This window comes from Chiloscyllium plagiosum, unplaced genomic scaffold (genome assembly GCF_037043375.1).
Source record: "Chiloscyllium plagiosum isolate Xiang-an unplaced genomic scaffold, Cpla_swu_hap1 HiC_scaffold_5, whole genome shotgun sequence".
Lineage (NCBI taxonomy): Eukaryota > Metazoa > Chordata > Chondrichthyes > Orectolobiformes > Hemiscylliidae > Chiloscyllium > Chiloscyllium plagiosum.
In genome coordinates, this window is record NW_028270143.1 from 109,857,977 (window position 1) to 109,879,627 (window position 21,651).

The following is a 21,651-nucleotide window of genomic DNA, read 5'->3' on the forward strand; positions in this document are numbered from 1 at the left end:
CAATTATTGAATGGCGCAGCAGGCTGAATTGTCCATCCAGCCAATTCTTCCTTTGATGTATGCTGCTCTGTGGGAAACATGTCATTGAGTAAGCGATAGAAACATTGCAAAATAAAACTTCCAAAGGTTTTTGACAGATCCCACTTGTTTTCAGATTTTTTGTAAGGTTGAAGCATTCTAAGGCTTAAGCAAAATGTTCAACAAATAGCCTGGGAGTGTTCTGGAGTCCTACGCCATATATCCTATTAATTCTCATGTACACCTCTTCTACACACTCTTAAAGGCTTTGATAATGTTCTTACACCGCGGTACCCAAATTTGAACACCCAAAATCTTGTAGCAAATTGGGCACTAATCAGTCATTTACAAACATTCAGTATGTCTTGCCAGCGCAAAAGTTTTTTTTTGCATTTGTATACTGTAGTTCAATTTGTTTTATCATTTACTAATGGGATGATGGCACTGCTGGTTACAGTAGCATTTATTATCTGTTCTTAATTGCTCAGGAAAAGGTAATCGTGAGCTAGTAAGAAAGTGGGTGGAATTTAAAATCCTCTCCTGTGCTCTTATTTATAATATTGTCTCCTGTCTTTAAAACAACTTTACCAACTTGTCTGGCTACCTTCTTCATCCTTGTCAAAATAGAACTTTGTCTTCTGTAATAAGGACACCTGTGATAACCTTGCAACCTTGAGGCATCATCAGTGCTTGGGAAGTGCAAGTTTTGGAAGTACAGGTTGGGACATTGTGATTGTTAAGCCTACATCTTATTTACAGAGCAGTGCAATGTTTGCTGCCCATATGTATAAAGATAATTGATTCAAATGTAAGAGATTTATCTCCTTTCCCACTGACACAAACATTCATAGGCCCAGATTTCCCTTTTCACCACTGATTGTAACTGCCACATGTCCAACCTTTCAGCCTGCAATGAAATAACAGCAAACTCTGAATATGGAATTGCTGCACAGGTTGCCCTTCGTGTTTGTCTTGCAGAGTTTAGCAGCAATTATGAGGGTTATGGGGATGTAGTAAGCAGCCATTGGTTTGTTGATGACTACAGTGTGTGGTGAGGGTTTTGTTAACAGTGAAGGACTCAGGATGTTGCAGCACTGCCAGTGAAATCCCAGAATGTTGCACAAGAGAAAAAATAGCTTGACTTTAGATACTAACCCTTATCTGATAATTTCTAAAGTTTTGTTTTTATTTCAGATTTCTGACATTCATACTGTTTTTTTTAATCTATTTGGTTTTCAGGCAGTACTTTGAATTATAAAATCTCTCCATTGTGTCAAAACAGAAAGAAATACAATGCCAAATGCCATTTCAAATGGGACAAGGGGGAAACCACAGTCAATTCGAGCAGTAGTACGGTGACTGTACAATACCTGTGGAGTTAAAATCCAAACAAATGCAAGCCGGTGGACTTTGTCAATCTTAAGAAATTTTCAGTTAAATGCAAGCAAATTGGTTACTAATGTGTTGACTTATGGTCAGCCTCAAAACTAAACTGAAAGCAAGGAATTTACAGCATATCAATGAAGATAAGACTTGACTGGTTTAATATCTTCCCGGTCGCACTGTTTCAAAACTCCTTCAAGTTAGTAACAGATTGTTTGCCATCTGTGTGTGATAAAGGAAGCTGCCCGACTAAGCAAACCTCAAAACCATTATATTGTTTGGTGAGATTTAAATTAAAATTGTTCAAATCATGAAACAAGGTTGCTTCCCTTTTGTAGGAAATAAATGAAGCTGAGCAAATTGTTTCACAAATGACTTCACTTACCACCTTTTAAAAAAACCATCTATACAACCAGCAAAGTTGCTGATAATATGATGCATTTGAATAGATTTAATTGCTGCAATAAATGGTCATACTTCAATTACATGACATTTGTAAGAACATTTATAGATAAAGATGAAAGAACTGTGCCATGAAACACACCACATTCCAAGGAGTGTGTCTCCCTTGTCTAAACATTCTTCTATATGGTATTGGTATAACACAGTTTCGGTGACCTTTAGAGCTGCTTTGATCTAAATTATTAAGAAACTGAAATGGATTAATGGGAACTACTGTATCACCATCAGAACTTGTAAAGTTGTCCACAGTTAACCTATTCAGGTTAACCTGTGTTTAAAAGCCAGCATGGTCTGCTTTCTGCCACGATCACCAATAACATTTGATCTTTTCTAATCAAATCAGACGCATTGGTCTAAAGAATCAATCTGCACCTTTGTTGGGCAACTGGATGTTGGAGACATTGGTTTATTATAAAACCATAAAATGTAGGAGCAACAGTTTGCCATTTGATCCATCGAGTTGCTCACCATTCAATAGTTCATGGTTGGTCTGATAATCCTCAACTCCACTTTCTTGTGTTATTCCCATAACCCTTCTTCCCGAGCTGGGAATATACTTAATGATCCAGCCTCGACAACCCGCTGAAATAAAGATTAACCAGCTTCTGCTAGAAAAGGATTCCTCCTCATCTCTGTCTTAAATGGGCAAAACTTATTCTTAGATTATGCCCTCTGGTGCTAGACTCTCCCACAAGGGGAATACTCTCTCAGAATCTACTCTGTCCAACCATCGAGGAAGCCTATATGTTTCACTAAGGTCACCTCTCACTTCTATAAGATTAGATTCCCTACAGTATGGAAACAGGCCCTTTGGCCCAACAAGTCCACACCGACCCTCTGAAGAGTAACCCACCCAGACCCATTCCTCTACCCTATATATACCCCTGACTAAAGCACCTAATACTATGGGCAATTTAGAATGGCTAATTCACCTGACCTGCACATTTTGGGATTGTGGGAGGAAACCAGAGCACCCAGAGGAAACCCACGCAGACACAGGGAGAATGTGCAGACTCCACATAGACAGTCACCCGAGGCTGGAATCAAACCTGGGTCCCTGGCGCAATGAGGCAGCAGTGCCAACCACTAAGCCACCGCGCCGCCCTATAAATCCTGATGAGTACAGGCCCAATCTACTCATGAGAAAATCTCTCCACACCCAGAATCAAACCAGTGAACTCTCTCTGGACTGCGTCCAATGCCTGCATGTCTTTCCTTAGAGAGAGTCATATCTAAGGAAACAGACCCTTTGGTCCATGTCCGTTATACTGACCAGATATTCTACATTAAGCTGGTCCAATTTTCCAGTATTTGGCTCATATCCCTCTAAACCCTTCCTATTTGTATCCCGATCCAGATGCCTTTTAAATGTTGTAATTGTACCAGCCTCCACCACCTCCTTTGGCAGCTTACTACCTTCCACACACTACATTCTGAGTGAAAATGTTGCCCTTCAGGTCCTTTTAAAATCTTTCCCCTCTCACCTTAAACCTATGCCCTCTGGTTTTGGGTTCTCCAACCTCGGATAGAAAGACCTAAGAGTCAGAGAGTCATAGAGATGTACAACACAGAAACAGACCCTTCAGTCCAACACATCCTTGCCGACCAGATATCCCAATCCCTTCTAGTCCCACCTGCTAGCACCCAGCCCATATCCGTCCAAACCCTTCCTATTCATATACCTATCCGGATGCCTTTTAAATGTTGCAATCGTACTAGCCTCCACCACTTCCTCTGGCAGCCCATTCCACACACACACCACCCTCTGATTGAAAAAGTTGCCCCTTAGGTCTCTATTATATTTTTCCCCTCTCACCCTAAACCTATGTCCTCTAGTTCTGGACTCCCCATACCAGGGAAAAAACCTTGTCTATTTACCCTATCCATGCCCCTCATGACTGTATAAACCTCAATAAGGTCACCCCTCAGTCTCCGATACTCCAGGGAAAACAGCCCCAGCCTGTTCAGCCTCTCCCTATAGCTCAAATCTTCCAACCCTGGCAAAAATCCTTGTAAATCTTTTCTGAACCCTTTCAAGTTTCACAACATCTTTCTGACAGGAAGGAGACCAGAATTGCACGCAATATTCGACAGTGGCCTAACCAATCTCCTGTACAGCTGCAACATGACCTCCCAACTCCTGTACTCAATACTCTGACCAATAAATGAAGGCATACCAAACTCCTTCTTCACTATCCTATCTACCTGTGACTCTACTTTCAAGGAGCTATGAACCTGCACTCCAAGGTCCCTCTGTTCAGCAACACTCCCTACGACCTTACTATTCATCTTATCTATGACCCTCATGCCTTACCTGCGGTACCTAATTGAACACATTTTGGTAATCTAAATGTATAATATCTACTGGTTTCCCCTTTATCTATTCTGCTCAAACAACTTTTGTCGGCATGATGTCCCCTTTATGAAGCCATGCTGACTCTCCTTGATTACGTTATGCATTTATAAATGCACTGCCATCAAATCCTTCATAAACAGCCCTAAAACGTTTCTACTAACTGATGCAAAGCTAACTCATCTATCTTTACCTTTATTTCGTCTCTCTCTCATTTTGAAGAAGCATGTTACATTCTAATCCACTGGAAGCTTTCCTGAAACTTGTTATTGTAAATAATGAGGGGAAGGAAACTCTGGTGGGTGTAGTCTTCAGCCCCTGTAACAGTAGCTATTCTGCAGGATGGACAATAACTCTGAGGAAATTAGGGCATGTAAACAGTAGTACATCAATCATGACTGACTCTACTCTTCACGTGGATTGGGAAGATCGAGCTAACAAATAAGAAAGAACTCAAGGAGTGTATTCAGGACAGTTTCCTAAATCAATATATTGTACATCCAAACAGAGATCAGGTTATTTTGGATCCAATAATATGCAATAAAGCAGGTTTAATAAATGATTGCAGTGTAAGAGGCCATAAAGTCTTAGCATTCAGTTTGAGAATGAGAAACCTGAGTTAGAAGCAACTGTGTGAAACTTAAATACTGGTAATTACATAGAGATGAGGGCTGCATTGGCTGATGTGGACGAGGATAGAACTTAAGAAGCAAAGACAGGTGAGGAAAAATGGCAGACATTTAAGAAAACATGTCATGACTCTAAGCAAAGAGGTGACAGTGGGTACTGCAGATGCTGGAGTTTAGTGTCAAGATTAGAGTGGTGCTGGAAAAGCACAGCAGGTCAGGCAGCATCCGAGGAGCAGGAAAATCAATGTGTAAGCAAAGATATGATCCAGTAATGAACTCGGTGCTCAGAAGTGGATAAACCAATAATGTTAACCAAGGACATTATGGATAATTTCAAATTGAAGGAAAAATTTGGCAAAGATTCATGGTACACAAGATGATTAGGCAAGTTTTAAAAACCAACAAAAGATATAGGAAAGATACAGAGGCTTTGGAGAGGGTGCAAAGAATGTTTACCAGGATGCTGGCTGGACTGAAGGGATTGCTTATGAAGAAAGGTTGAATAAGCTCAGACTTTTCTCTCTGGAGAGAAGGAGGAAGAGAGGAGACCTGATCGAGGTGTACAAAATAATGAGAGGAATAGATAGAGTCAATAGTCAGAGACTTTTCCCCAGGGCAGGATTGACTGGGACGAGAAGTCATAGTTTGAAGATTTTAGGAGGACGGTATAAAGGAGACATCAGAGGTAGGTTCTTTATGCAGAGAGTTGTGAATGCATGGAATGTGTTGTCAGCTGAGATGGTTGAAGCCAAGTCATTGGAGACATTTAAATGACTGCTGGACATGCACGTGGATAGCAGAGAGTTGACAGGTGCGTAGGTTAAATTACTATATTTTACATTAGGATTGAGTCTCGGAACAACATCATGGGTCTAAGGGCCTGTTCTGTGCTGTATTTTTCTATGTTCTATATTCTATGACCAAAAAAGAATTAAGTGGGAGAAACTTGAAGGTAAACTTGAAGTAATATCAGGACAAACATTAATAATCTTAAGGAGTGTAGTGAAACAGAGGGATCTTGTAGTTCAGGTGCACAGTTCTCTGAAAGTGAAGTGACAGGTAGACAGGGCAGTGAAGGAGGCTTTTGGCACACTGGCCTCCATCAGCCAGGGCACTGGGTATAGACGTTGAGAAGTTATGTTGCAATTATACAGGATATTGATGAGGCCATACTTGGAATATTGTGTTCAGTTTTGGTCACCTTGTTACAAGTAAGATGTTATTAAACTGGCAAGAGAGCAGAAAAAAAATTCCAAGTACAATTGCATGGACTGAATGTTCTGAGTTATTGGGAGAGGTTGGTCAAGCTAGGACTTTTTTTCTTTAGAGCACAGGAGACTGAGGGGGCTCTTATAGAAGTGTATAAGATTGAGAGGCAAGAATAGGGTGAATGCACTCAGTCTTCTTCCAAGTGGTGGGGAATCGAGGACTAGAGGGCATTAGTTTATGAATAGAGGGGAAAGAATAAAAGGGAACCTGGGGAGTGGGGGCAATGGTTTTACACAGAGCGTGGTACGCAGATGGAATGAGCTGCCAGCAGAAGTTGTTGAAGTGGGTACATTAACAATATTTAAAAGGCATTTGGACAAATACATGGATAGTAAGGGATTAGAAGGATATGGGCCAAGTGCAGGGAAATGGGGTGAGCGTGGATGGACATGTTGGTTGGCATGGACCAGTTTGGGCTGAAGGGCCTGTCTCTGTGTTGTAGAACTCTGACTCTATAACCTCTTTAAGTATATAAAAAAGAAGAGAGAAGCCAAATTGAACATAGGCCCCTTTGAGAATGAGGCTGGGGAAATAAAGAGAAACCAGGAAATCGTGGAGGACTTAAATAATTACTTTGCATCAGTCTTCTAGTAGAAGATACCAACAGCATTCTAAAATTACTAAATATTCAAGGGGCAAATAGGGGAAAGGCAAAAAAAAATCTCTGGAGAAAAAGTTGTAGGGCATCCAAAGGGGCCAAAGGCCTATACGTCCCCTGGATCTGATGGAATGCATCCGAGGATATTACAGGTGTAGGTAGAGAGGTAGTGGAAGAAATCCCTCAATAATCCTTAGATTCTGAAGAAGTCCCAGAGGATTCGAAAACTATCACTATAAAGAGAAGGAGACACAAAAAAACTATAAGCCAGTTAGCTTAACATCCATTATTGGGGAACAGAATCTTTTATAAAGGATTTAATAGCAGAATGTTTAGAAATGCATAATATGATCATGCAGAGTCAGCATGGTTTCACAAATGGGAAATCATGCCTAACAATTGCATGAGAAGCAGGATCAACAATGGGGAACAAGTAGAAGTAATATATTTAAATTTCTAAAAGGAGTTTGATAAGGCACTGAATGTTAAGCTAATTAATAAGTTAAGAAATCATGGGGTTAGTATATTAGTATGGACAGAAGATTGGCTCATGAATAGATGACAAAAAGTTTGGATAAAGGGGCATTTTCAGAATGGGAATCTGTAGGTAATGGAATGCCACAGTGATCAGTGGTGGGCTACAAACATTTTCAATATTTATTCTAGACTTGAATGAGGAAAGTGAATGTAAAATAGCCAAATATGTGGATGACATAACAATTGGTGGCAAGGCAAGGGTTACACAGAGTCTGCAGAGGGACATAGACAGTTTAGGCGAATGGGCAAAACCTTGGCGGATGGAATTAAAGTGGAAAAATGCAAGATTCTGCACTCCGGCAGGAAGAATAGATGAGCCAATGGGATTTAAATGGAGAAAGACTGTAGCAAGCTATAGAATTTGGAGGTCGTCATGCATAAATCAAGCTAGCAACAATAAACAGGTAATGGGGAAGGGAAATGGACTATTGGCTTTATTTCAAAGGGAGTGTAGTATAAAAATAAGGAGATCTTGCTCAAACTATACAAACATTAGTCATTTTACAGTTGGAATACTGTTAACAATTTGGACCCTTTATTTAAAGGTAGACATAACAGGCATTGAAGTCAGTCTAATAAAGATGATCCTGGGTACGGAGGGTATGTCTTACGAGGAGAGGTTAAGTAGACTGGCATGTAATTACTGGAGTTTAGAAGAATGACAGGTTTATCGAAACATGCAAGATTCTTTGGAGAGTTGACAGGATAGGTGCTGAAAGATTGCATCCCTCTGTGGGAGAGTCTAGAATCACCGGCATAATCAATAAATAAAGGGTCACCCCTTTAAGGCAGAGATAGGAAGAAATGCTTATCTCAGAGGATAATGAATCTGTGAAATTCTTTACCACAGATAGTTGTCGAGACTGGACTGTTCAATATATGCAAGGCTGTGATAGACAGATTTTTAATCAGTAACTGAATTGAGGGTTAATGGGAAAAAACAGGTAAGTGGAGTTGAGGATTATAATAGCCATTATCTTATTGAATGGCAGAACAGACTGAATAGTCTACGTCTGCTCCTACATCTTATGGTCTTAGGGTCTTTACCAATACTCTGAATGACTCAGTTTTACATATGAAGAATGAATTGCCATTCCACATTAATTGAATTGGCCATATAAATGTTGTTGTTCTACAAACCCTGTTGAGAAACTAAGATATCTGTGCCAAATAACTCACCTTCTGACTTCCCAGAGTTTGTCAGGTACAAGTCAGGAGTGTGGTGGAATACTCCTCACTTGTTTGCATGAATGCAGTTCCAACAACACTGAAGAAGCTCAACACTGCCCAGGACAAAACAGTCCAGTTGATTGGGTTACAATGCTGCCTCTTTAACAAGGTTATTTTGCCCTTTTTTTGATAAGGGTCATAAAGGTAAAGGTGTCAAAATGTCTGAACTGGCTACTTTAATTATGGGAAGTACTAACCTAATGATGCATGATCCAGATATAGGAAATGTTGTTCCAATTAAGCAACATCCTTATAGGCTTAACCCTGTAAAGTTGCCACAGGTTCGAAAGGAAATTGAACGTGTGCTCCAAGATGACATAATCGAAGTGAGTTACAGTGACTGAAGCACACCCACAGTAACCAGATAGTACCCAATGGTTATATGTGGACTATCGCAAAGCTAAAAGAAGATTGTGTTGAAAAGATGGGTCAAACAACTTATATTTCTTGCTCAGAAGATACTGGCAGCTAACTTTGTCTGAAAGAGTGAAGACAATTTCAGCTTTCATGACACTGAATGGGCTGTAGCAGTTTAAAGTCGTGCCATTTGGTATGAAAAATGCACCAGCCACATTTCAAAAACTAACCAGTAAGGTCATTTCCAGATTACCCAATTGTGTGATATATATTGATGATCCAGTGATTTCTTTTTAGTCATACATGGAAGGAACATTTACAACATTTATCAGACTTATTTGATTGACTTTGGAAGCAGGTGATAAACCTTGCTACAAGTGAATTTGCCAAAGCCCAAGTCAGCTTGCTGGGTCATGTTATTGTACATGGACAGAATGCAAAAACAAAGGTAATGGGGGAGTTTCCCATACCATCGACAAAAAGAGCAGTACTACGATTTCTGGGATTGAGTAATATTTTTATTGGAAATTCGTACCAAATTTTAGCAATGTGGCTGCTCCACTCATAAATTACTAAAGAATGGCTAGAAGTGGACAGTGGACAGCGGACGGTCAGAAGGCATTTGACAGCTTGAAAATTGTGGTAACCGCTGTCCCAGTATTAGCCACACCTAATTACACAAAGCCATTCAAGGTGGCTATTGGTGCAAGTGATGTGGGTGTTGGTGCTGTACTCTTACAGGAAGATGATGAAAAGATAGAAAGACCTCCAGGAAACTGAACATTCATAGCAGAAATATTTAACATTTGAGAAGGAAACTTTGAGCTTGGTGTTGGTGTTACACCTTTTCAACATTTATCTTACCAGTAATGTATCTGTGACAATCATATATGCTCATCATAACCCATTGAAGTTTTTGGAAAAAATTAAGGACAAAAATTCCAGACTATTTCGATAGATCCTGTTGTTATAGCCGTTCAATTTGAAAATTGTGCATGTGGCAGAATGAGAAAATGTGACTGTCGATGCACTGTCGATACTTGGTTGAGAAACAGAGGTATGCAGCGGCAGGAGTAAAACAGACTGAGACAGAATGTAGTAGTGCGTTATAGTTGATGTAATGTATATGTGTTGTAATGTACTAACAGTCTAAGATTAAGGAGTTCTAAATTAAGCCATCTTTGGATATTGATGGATTTTTAAGGGGGGGAGGTATGACGATGCTGCTCCTTTAACAAGGTTATTTTGCCTTTGTTTTTTCTCGACAAGGGTCATAAAGGCAGAGGTGCCAATATGTCTGAACTGGCCACTTTAATTATGGCTAACAAATACGACCTAAGGCAACAATCAGGGAAAAGGGCTTTTAGGTTTTTTTTTAAAAGCACTTGAACAATGAAGGGGGAATGGCCAGACTCCCAATTCAGTGATTTTTCTAGTCTGGTTTAGTTTTAGCTGGAGACCCAAAGAAACAGCTCCATGCTGATCCTCTCTCTCTCTGACATCATCTGTCCTGTAAGAATCTGTGTTTGAATTTACCATTTTGCCAAGGGGGTATGTTTTTGGGATGTTTCAGGAAATCGGAATAGCTCTTGGTGTTAAGTTGTTGGTCGGGTTTTCAAATAGTTAAATTCTGTTTTCTTTTGCTTGCATTTCAATTGGTAGTAAATAAATTCTGTAAATAAATTCTGTTTTTATTTAAAACTAAGTGGTTGGGCCAGCTGCAACGCTCCTGGAATATCCACTCTACACCTGCTTAAGACAACTAGAAAAGTTAGGGTCTGGGCTACCTTATTAAAAGGGGTCTGGCCTAGTCCATAATAATTGGCACCACATCCATCACCTTAACCTTCACTTCCTTCACCACTGCAAAGTGCTGGCACATGTCCCCATTACAAACTGCACTGCAGTATCTCAAATGTCCCTTCAACAGCATTTTCTAAACCCACATCCTTGAACAACTAGAAGGTTAAAGGCAGAAGATACCTGGTAGCGATAATAGTGATCATAACATTGTAACTGACTGTTGTAAACACCCACCCGGTTCACTAATGTGCTTTCGTATAGGAAATCTGCCATCCTTATCTGGTCTGGCCTATATGTTACTCCAGACCCATATCAATGTAGTTGACTTTTTATTGCCCGCTAACATGGTCTAGAGCTATGATTTGGAGATGCCGGTGTTGGACTGGGGTGGACAAAGTTACAAATCACACAACACCAGGTTATAGTCCAACAGGTTTAATTGGAAGCATGAGCTTTTGGAGCGCCGCTCTTTAGTCCACAACCACCTGATGAAGGAGCAGTGCTCCGAAAACTAGTTCTGCCAATTAAACCTGTTGGACTATAACCTGGTGTTGTGTGATTTTGTAACATGGTCTAGAGCAACCTACTCAGTTTATGGGCAATAAGTGATAAGCAACACATGCTAGCCCAGTCAGTGACATCCATATCAAAACCACAAATTGCCAGAAAAGCTCAGCATCTGTGGAGAGAAATCAGTTAGTGTTTCTTTAGAACTAGTATTGTGCTTAGTGACATCCACATGTGGAATAATAAAACACAAAATAAGTTCAGTAATCCCACTTTCCCTGGAAGCTTCTCAACCAGTGGGATTATTGTGTAATCATAGCTACTTTTTACCAGTGAAGTAAGTGAAAGCTTCCCAAATATCTTAACAGCCGTTAAGCTTCTACCCGGTCAACCTTGACTTAGGTTTGAATTCAAAACTCTCATATGGCAGCTGGTAATTCCTGAACCTGTTCTCTTCGACAGGCACAATTCACAGCTTATTTACAACAGCACTTTTGGAGAAAACCACAAGTTATCACCATACCTTGTCTTCATAGAACCTTCTTCGCAGTTTCCTGTCCTTTGGAGGCACAGTACGTCTTAGCTCCTTGTACCATTTACGTACAATATATCCTCGCCATTGAGCTTGAATTCTAAGGTTAAATCAACATAAACTCAGTTCTCAAGCATGAAGGAATCATCACATAAATGTTTCATTTGTCATCAGGGTCTGGAAGTCACTGAGAAGTCACTGTGTCAAAGTTCCAATTATTCCTTTTAAGCATATTCAGGTTGGTTTCATTGGCTACACTTATATATAGCTTCAGTAAAGTTTGAGAAAAAAAAGCATTGGGAAAATATGGCCACATATTCTACAGAATTAGTAACAGCAAAACTGAAAATGAAATTTATCGGTTAAAAGGTAAAGCCTGTTCTGATGAAGAGTTCCACTCCACATGGTTAAAAGTCACACAACACCAGGTTATAGTCCAACAAATTTATTTGGAAGCACTAGCTTTCAGAGCGCTGCTCCTTCATCAGGTGGTTCTCAGCTATTCTGAGCTCATCCCCCTACACTATCCCAAAATCATCCATGTGCTTGTCTAAGGATTATTTAAATCTCCCTAATGTGGCTGAGTTAACTACATTGGCAGGTAGGGCATTCCACACCCTTACCACTTTCTGCGTAAAGAACCTGCCTCTGACATCTGTCTTAAATCTATTTCCCCTCAATTTGTAGTTATGCCCCCTCGTACAAGCTGACATCATCATCCGAGGAAAAAGACTTTCACCATCTAATCCTCTGATCATCTTGTATGTCTTTATCAAATCCCCTCTTAGCCTTCTTCTTTCCAATGAGAACAGACCCAAGTCTCTCAGCCTTTCCTCATAAGTCCTTCCCTCCAGACGAGGCAACATCCTGGTAAATCTCCTCTGCACCTTTTCCAATGCTTCCACATTCTTCCCAAAATATGGAGACCAGAACTGTCCACAATATTCCGAGTGTGGCCGCACCAGTGTTTTGTATTGTTGCAGCATGATATTACGGCTCTGGAACTCAATCCCCCTATAAATGAAACCTAACACACTGTATGCCTTCTTAACAGCACTATCCACCTGGGTGGCAACTTTCAGGGATCTATGTACATGGACTCCAAGATCCCTCTGCACATCCACACTACCAAGAATCTTTCCATTGACCCAGTACTCTGCATTCCTGTTATTCTTCCCAAAGTGCATCACCTCACATTTAGCTGCATTGAACTCCATTTGCCACCTCTCAGCCCAATTCTGCAGTTTATCCAAGCCCCCCCCCCCCCTGCAATCTGTAATATTCTTCCAACCTGTCCACTACTCCACCAACTTTAGTGCCTTCTGCAAATTTACTAATCCATTCACCTATGCCTGTATCTAAGTCATTTATAAAAATGACAAACAGCAGTGGTCCCAAAACAGATCCTTGTGGCACACCACTAGGAACTGGACTCCAGGCTGAATATTTTCTATCAACCACCACTCGCTGCCTTCTTTCAGAAAGCCAGTTTCTAATGCAAACTGCTAAATTGCCCTCAATTCCATGCCTCTGCATTTTCTCCAATATCCTACCATGTGGAACCTTATCAAAGGCTTTACTGAAGGTGTCCATGTATACCATGTCAACTGCCCTACCCTCATCTACATGCTTGGTCACCTTCTCAAAAAACTCAATGAGGTTTGTGAGACACAACCTGCCCTTGATGAAACCATGGTGACTATCTGAAATCAAATTGTTGCTTGCTAGATGATTATAAATCTTATCTCTTAGAATCCTTTCCAAAACCTTTCCTACAACAGAAGTAAGGCTCACTGGTCTATAATTACCTGGGTCATCTCTACTGCCTTCTTGAACAAGGGCACATTTGCAATCCTCCAGTCCTCTGGTACTAAACCTGTAGACAATGACTATTCAAATATCAAAGCCAAAGGCTCTGCTATCTCCTCCCTAGCTTCCCAGAGAATCCTCGGATAAATCCCATCCAGTCCAGGGGACTTGTCTACTTTCACTCCTTCTAGAATTGATAACACCTGTTAGTAACTAACCTCAATCCTTTCTAGTCTAATGTCTCTTACCTCATTCTCCTTCTCTACAATATTCTCCTTCCAGAATTAATGACTTAGCTAAATTAGTCAATAAACCAAACATAATGTGATGGCTCAATCAAAGGAGAGGATGTTGAGGAAACTAACTGAAATTTGTGGAAGAAGATCTGTTGGCACTCTTGGATCTGATGGAAGGAGGGCTTTTTTTGCATAAACAATACAGCACAGTTCAGGACCTTCAGCCCTCAATGTTGTGTTGGCCTTTTATCCTACATTAAAATCAGACTAGCCTATGTACCCTTCATTGTACTATCTTTCATGTGCCTCTCCAAGAGTTACTTAAATGTCCCTAATGTATCTGACTCTACTATCACTGCTAGCAGTACATTCCACACACCCACCACTCTCTGTGTAAAGAATCTCCCTCTGACATCTCCCCTAAACCTTCCTCCAATTACCTTAAAATTATGTGAGAGACACTTACAGCATGGGCAAAAGTCTTTGGCTATCCACTCTATCAATGCCTCTCAACAACTTGTACATCTCTATCAAATCACCTCTTATCCTTCTTTGTTCCAATCAGAAAAGCCCTAGCTCTCTCAATCTTTCTTCTGAAGACATGCCCTCCAATCCAGGCAGCATCCTGGTAAATCTCCTCTGTACCCTCTCTAAAGCTTCCACATCTTTCCTATAATGAACATAGAACATTACAGTGCAGTACAGGCCCTCCAGCACAGAAATATGAAACCGATCTGAAGCCCATCTAATCCACGCTATTCCATTATCATCCATATATTTATCCAATGACCATTTAAATGCCCTTAATGTTGCTGAGTATACTACTGTTGCAGGCAGGATATTCCATGCCCTTACTGTTCTCTTATGACATCTGTCTTATATTTATCACCCCTCAATTTAAAGCTATGTCACCTCGTGCTAGCCATCACCATCCGAGGAAAAAGGCTCTCAATCTCCACCCTATCTAATCCTTTGATCATCTTGTATGCCTCTATTAAGTCACCTCTTAATCTTCTTCTAGCGAAAACAGCCTCAAGTCCCTCAGCCTTTCCTCATAAGACCTTCCCTCATAGCAGGCAACATCCTGATAACTCTCCTCTGCACCCTTTCCAACGCTTCCATGTCCTTCCTATAATGTGGCAATGAGAATTATATGCAATACTCCAAATGCAGCCATACTAGAGTTTTGTACAGCTAAAACATGACCTCATGCTCCAAAACTCAATCCTCTACCAATAAAAGGTAACAGCCCTTTCAACCTGGGTGACAACTTTCAGGGATCTATGTACATGGACACCAAGATCTCTCTGCTCATCCACACTACCAAGAATCTTACCATTAGCCCAGTACTCTGCATTCCTGATGCTCCTTCCAAAGTGAAGCATCTCACACTTTTCCACATTAAACTCCATTTTCCACCTCTCAGCCCAGCTCTGCAGCTTAAATATGTCCCCCTGTAACCTGCAACATCCTTCTGCACTGCCCACAACTCCACCGACTTTAATGTCATCCACAAATTTACTAACCCATCCTTCTATGTCCCCATCCAGGTCATTTATAAAAATGACAAACAGCAATGGCATCAAAACAGATCTTTGCGGTACACCACTAGTAACTGAACTCCAGGATGAACATTTCCCATCAACCACCACCCTTTGTCTTCTTTCAGCTAGCCAATTTCTGATCCAAACCGATAAATCACCCTCAATCCTATGCCTCCGTATTTTCTGCAATAGCCTTTCATGGGGAACCTTATCAAATGCTTTCCTGAAATCCAAATAAAGCTTATCAACCACTTTACCCTCATCCACCTGTTTGGTCCCCTTCTCAAAGACCTCAATAAGGTTTGTGAAGCACAACCTACCCTTCACAAAACCACATTGAGTATCCCTAATCAAATTATCCCTTCCAAATGATTATAAATTCACTCTTATCATCCTTTCCAACACTTTACCCATAACCGGCGTAAGGCTCACACGTCTATAATTACCAGGGTTGTCTCTACTCTCCTTCTTGTACAAGGGGACAACATTTGCTAACCTCCAGTCTTCTGGCACTATTCCTGTGGACAATGATGACGTAAAGATCGAAGCCAAAGGCTTTGCAATCCCCTCCCTAATTTCCCAGAGAATCCGGCCCAGTGGACTTTTCTATTTTCATACTTCCCAGAATTGCTAACACCTCCTTTCTTATGAACCTCAATCCCATTTAGTCTAGTCACCTGTATCTCAGTATTCTCCTTGACAACATTGTCTTTTTCTGTGTGAATACTGACAAAAAAATATTGATTTTGCATCTCCCCTACGTTTTCGGACTCCACGCACAACTTCCCACTACTGTCCTTGACAGGCCCTAATCTTACTCTTGCAATCTTACATTGCAACCAAACCCAATATCACTGTGATGTACAGTCTGGGAATCATGTCTCTGAATAAAAGCCGAAAGAACTGCAGATGCTGTAAATCAGAAACAAAAACAGAAGGGTCACTCGACCCAAAACTTTAACTCTGATTTCTCTCCACAGATTCTGCCAGACCCGCTGAGCTTTACCAGCAATTTCTGTTTTTGTTTCTGTCTCTGAGTCTCTTCTTCCCATTTGTTTTCCTATGTGACCATTTATAGAATATAATTTATATTATAATATAAAGCAAAAGTAGAAGTAGCAATAGAGACATTTTTATTTCTAGAAGGAACTAATGAGCCATTGATAACGATGAGCCATTGACATATAACTCTACTAGTTAAAACTCTAACTCATTTATGAACCTGTCCTTCTACCTAGACATGCAGACAGACACTGACAAAAACAAAGAAAATGGGTGGAAGGAAAGATTGGAAGAGCAGCTTGGTGGTCCCTGGCCATTGGGTTTGCTGAGCAGTGTTTATAGCTGGAAATGTGTTGCTGGAAAAGCGCAGCAGGTCAGGCAGCATCCAGGGAACAGGAGAATCGACGTTTCGGGCATAAGCCCTTCTTCAGGCAGTGTTTATGCTGATCTGAATAGGTTTCTCAATCTTCCTTCTCCAGATACTTTTACTTGTTTGCAGGAGGCACACAGGGTGACTGGTTCACATGTATAAAAGTCTCTGACTTATTAATTAAACATCACAGGTTACAACAACTGATGAGGGAAATAAACTGGCTATCTTCAGGCTCGAAATGCTGTTAACTGCTTGGCAAAAACAGCTCTTTCCCCTCCAAAGGTCCGACAGCATCTGACCCAAATATTTATATTCACAAGCTGTTCAGCTACCTGGGAGCCAATCACATAGTTGTTGGCAGGCTGGAGACCTTTGTCATTGTTAACTGGTCACCATTTCACAGACATATTACAGCCACAGTTGCTGGTCAAATCTCCATTCATAGATAGATTCCAATGGCCTCAGCTCATCTTTAACTAGGTAAAAACAATGACTGCAGATGCTGGAAACCAGATTCTGGATCAGTGGTGCTGGAAGAGCACAGCAATTCAGGCAGCATCCGAGGACAGGCAAAATCGACGTTTCGGGCAAAAGCCCTTCATCAGGAATCATTCCTGATGAAGGGCTTTTGCCCGAAACGTCGATTTTGCCTGTCCTCGGATGCTGCCTGAATTGCTGTGCTCTTCCAGCACCACTGATCCAGAATCATCTTTAACTAGGCTTTCCCCACTTCTTGAAACAACAGCTGGGTAAGCAACTTCTACACTGAGATTCAGGTAACAAGCTTTTAAAAAGTGCAGCCAGTTCTTCACCCATTTCAGTCAACAATCAAAAATATAGCAAAATAAAAATATAAGGTCTCTACCAGAAGCTTTAGGATTATTGTAGTTCCCCCAGAACTCTGCAATCTTTTAGGGCACATTTCTTTCCATCCCAATCACATGTGCTGATTGTTGTAAAAGAAAACTTTGTGGCACAGTGGCTCAGTGGTTAGCACTGCCGCCTCACAGTGCCAGGGACCTGTACGCAATTTCAGCCTTAGGTGACTGTCTGTGTGGAGTTTGCACGTTCTTCCCATGTCTGCGTGGGATTTCTCTGGGTGCTCCAGTTTCCCCTGAAAGTCCAAAGACATGCAGGTTAGGTGGATTGGCCATGCTGGAATTGTCTGTAGTGTTCAGGTATGTCTAGGCTGGATGGATTAGCCATGGGAAATGTGAGGTTATGAGATGTGATAGGAGTCTGAGTCTGGTTGAGATGCTCTTCCAGGGTTGGTGTAGACTCAATGTGCCAAATGGCCTCCTTCTGTACTATAGTGGTTCTATGATTCTGCAGAGATGTGTGGCAAGTTGTAAAATATTGAATCAGTTATCCCCTTGCATCCACGATTTTTTGTAATTTATTCATCCACAGCAAGTGGTTGTCACTTGCTAGGCCAGCATTTATTGGCTAAACGGTAGTTAAGAGTCAACCACATTGCTGTGGGTCTGGAGTCTCATGTAGGCCAGATCAGGTAAACATGGTAGATTTCCTAAAGGGAATTAGCAAACCAGATGGATTTTTCTCCCTGACAATTGCCAGTGGTCATGTAGTCATCCTTAGACTACTAATTTTCCAGATTCCTTTTGAATTCAAATGCTATCATTTGCCATGGCAGGATTTGAACCTGGGTGCTACAGGATATTATCTGATCCCTGAAATTATAATTCACTGTGATTAGCTGTGGGAGTCAATGGGTTATAGCCTAGCACCAATACCACGAGGCAATCACGCCCCCCAGTAAATGAACGCAAACTAAAGTATAAGTATTTTTTTTATTGTTGTTGTACTTTTTTAAAAAAAATAATTTCATATTGACCTGTCTAGGGAATGAGTGACCATAACTGCTTGAGAATGAACACTGATATAATTTTCCAACTCCAGGTAGGCACAGTTCCTGTCTTTTCCAGAATACTGGTTGTGGCATGTGGGCCATTGTGATGGGAAACGGGGCAACTGGGTGCAATTAATGTAAGAGAGTCAGTCTCCTGGCAGCACAAAACCTACTCTGATTAAGTTGTGGAAGAGGATTTCTGTTCACAGGAAATGGAATGTCACATGGGTCCAGTAATTGACAACCATTATCCCTAAGGAGAAAGTGAGGTCTGCAGATGCTGGAGATCAGAGTCAAGAATGTGGCACTGGAAAAGCGCAGCAGGCCAGGCAGCTACCGAGGAGCAGGAGAATCGATGTTTCGGGCAAGAGTCCTTCATCAGGAATAAGGGCTTGTGAGCTGAGGGTGCTGAGAGATAAATGGGAGGGGGTGGGGCTGCAGTGAAGGTAGCTGAGAGTGCTATAGGTAGTTGGAGGTGGGGTTAATGGTAATAGGTCAGAGAGGAGGGTGGAGCAGATAGGTGAGAAGGAAGATGGGACAGGTAGGACAGGTCATGAGGGTGGTGCTGAGTTGGAAGATTGGAATTGGGATAAGGTGGGGGGAGGGGAAATGAGAAAACTAGTGAAGTCCACATTGATGCCGTGTGGTTTGAGGTTCCCAAGGCGGAAGATGAGGCGTTCTTCCTCCAGGCTTTGGGTAGTTAGGGTGTGGCGATGGAGGAGGCCCAGAACCTGCATGTCCTTGGTGAAATGGGTGGGAGAGTTGAAGTGTTCGGCTGCGGGATGGTGGGATTGGTTGGTGCGGGTGTCCCAGAGGTGTTCTCTAAAGCAGTCCGCAAGCAGGCGTCCTGTCTCCCCAATGTAGAGGAGACCGCATCTGGAGCAACAGATACAGTAAATGACATTGGTGGAAGGTAAAGCTCTGATGAATGTGGAAGGCTTCTTTGGGACCTTGGATGGAGGTGAGGGGGGAGGTGTGGGCACAGGTTTTGCAATTCTTGCTGTGGCAGGGGAAGGTGCCAAGAGGGGAGGGTGCGGGGGTCGTGGACCTGACAAGGGAGTCATGGAGGGAATAGTCTTTATGAAAAGCAGATGGAGTAGAAAGGCAAATATATCTCTGGTGGTGGGGTCCATTTATAGGTGAAGGATGATGCGATGTATATGGAGGTTGGTGGGGTGGAAAGTGAGGGGGGGTTCTGTCCTTGTTGTGGTTGGAGGGGTGTAGTTTGAGGGCAGAGGTTCGGGAAGTGGATGAGATGCACTGGAAGGCATCATCGACCACGTGGGAGGGAAAATTGCAGTCTTTGAAGAAGGAGACCATCTGGTGTGCCACCACAGAACACAAAGTTTAAGATTTGAAAAATGTAATAACTATACTCTTGGAATAAGAGGTACTAATGATGCTCCTGTTAAGAAAGCTAAATTTGTCTATGAACCATACAGAATCATACATCAGAACTCTTAACTGTAAGGTATAGAGACAGGCCACTTGGTCTATCTAGTCTGCAGCAGCAGTCTTGGGGAGAAATCTAGTTATAGAACAAAGAACATTACAGCACAGGAACAGGCCCTTTGGCCCTCCAAGCGTACGCTGATCCAGATCCTCTGTCTAAATCCGCTGTCTATTTTCTAAGAATCTGTATCCCCTTGCTCCCTGCCCATTCACCTATCTGTCGAGATGCATCTTAAATGACACTTTCATTCCCACTCCTACCACCTCCGCTGGCAATTCATTCCAGGCACCCATCACCCTCTGCGTAAAGAACTTTCCACGTATATCTCCCCTAAACGTTTCCCCTCTCACTTTGAACCCGTAACCCCTGGTCATTGAGTCCTCAACTCTGGGAAAAAGTTTCTTGCTGTCTACCTTGTCTACACCTCTAATGATTTTCTAGGCCTTAATCTGGTCCCCCCTCAACCTCTTTGAGGAGAAAGTGAGGTCTGCAGATGCTGGAGATCAGAGCTGAAAATGTGTTGCTGGAACAGCGCAGCAGGTCAGGCACCGTCCAGGGAACAGGAGAATCGACGTTTCGGGCATAAGCCCTTCTTCAGGATTCCTGAAGAAGGGCTTATGCCCGAAATGTCGATTCTCCTGTTCCCTGGATGCTGCTTGACCTGCTGCGCTGTTCCAGCAACACATTTTCAACTCCCTCAACCTCTGTCTTTCCAATGAAAATAATCCTAATCCAATCAACCTCCCTTCATGGCTAACACCCTCCATACCAGGCAACATCCTATTGAACCTCCTCTCCACCCTCTCCAAAACATCCACATCCTTTTGGTAATGTGGCGACCAGAACTGTATGCAATATTCCAAATGTGGCCGAACCAAAGTCTTATACAATTGTAACGTGACCTGCCAACTCTTGTACTCAATACCTGTCCGATGAAGGAAAGCATGCCATAGGCCTTCTTGATGACTCTACTGACCTGCATTGCCACCTTCAGGGAACAATGGACCTGAACACACAGATCGATCTCTCTGTACATCAATTTTCCCCAGGACTTTTCCATTTATTGTATAGTTCACTCTGGAATTGCATCTTCCAAAATGCATCACTTGCATTTGAGGTGATGCATATAGAATCATGGAATTCTACAAGATGGAAAGAGGCCCTTCAGCCTATTGAGTCCCTATCAGTCATCAAACATCCATCCATGCTAATATTGTTTTCCAGCATTTAGCTCATAAGTCATCACACTCAGAAAGCTAACTCCAAATCTGTGCCACCACTCTGTCCACCAGAGAGAGCTAAATCATAATCACATGTTGAATAAAAAAAAGTATTCCTTGTGTCATCTGTTGTTCTTTCGCCAGGGGAAGAAGAGAGTTGTTCTGGTTGGATAGGCTTCACTGGAATGATGCTAGGACCAGTGTCCTGGCAAATCCTGTGGCAGCACGGTAGTGTAGTGATTAGCACTGCTGCCTCACAGTACCAGGGACCAGGGTTCAATTCCTGCCTTGTGCAACTGTCTGTGTGGAGTTTGCACATTCTCCTTGTGTCTGTGTGGGTTTCCTCCGGGTGCTCTGGTTTCCTCCCACAGTCCAAAGATGTGCAGGTTAGGTGAATTGGCCATGCTAAATTGCCCATAGTGTTAGGTACATTAGTCAGGAGTAAATGTAGGGGAATGGGTTTGGG

The 21,651-nt window shown here is 41.9% G+C and overlaps 1 protein-coding gene across 1 annotated transcript in view; it reads right to left on the bottom strand.

The window, feature by feature from the left end:
• Positions 1–21,651, bottom strand: part of rnf32 (ring finger protein 32) — a 59,285-nt gene that overhangs the window by 15,886 nt on the left and 21,748 nt on the right. The window contains exon 7 of the mRNA XM_043690713.2: positions 11,670–11,778. Within this exon, the coding sequence (XP_043546648.2) occupies positions 11,670–11,778 (109 nt within the window). The remainder of the gene's footprint in view (positions 1–11,669; positions 11,779–21,651) is intronic.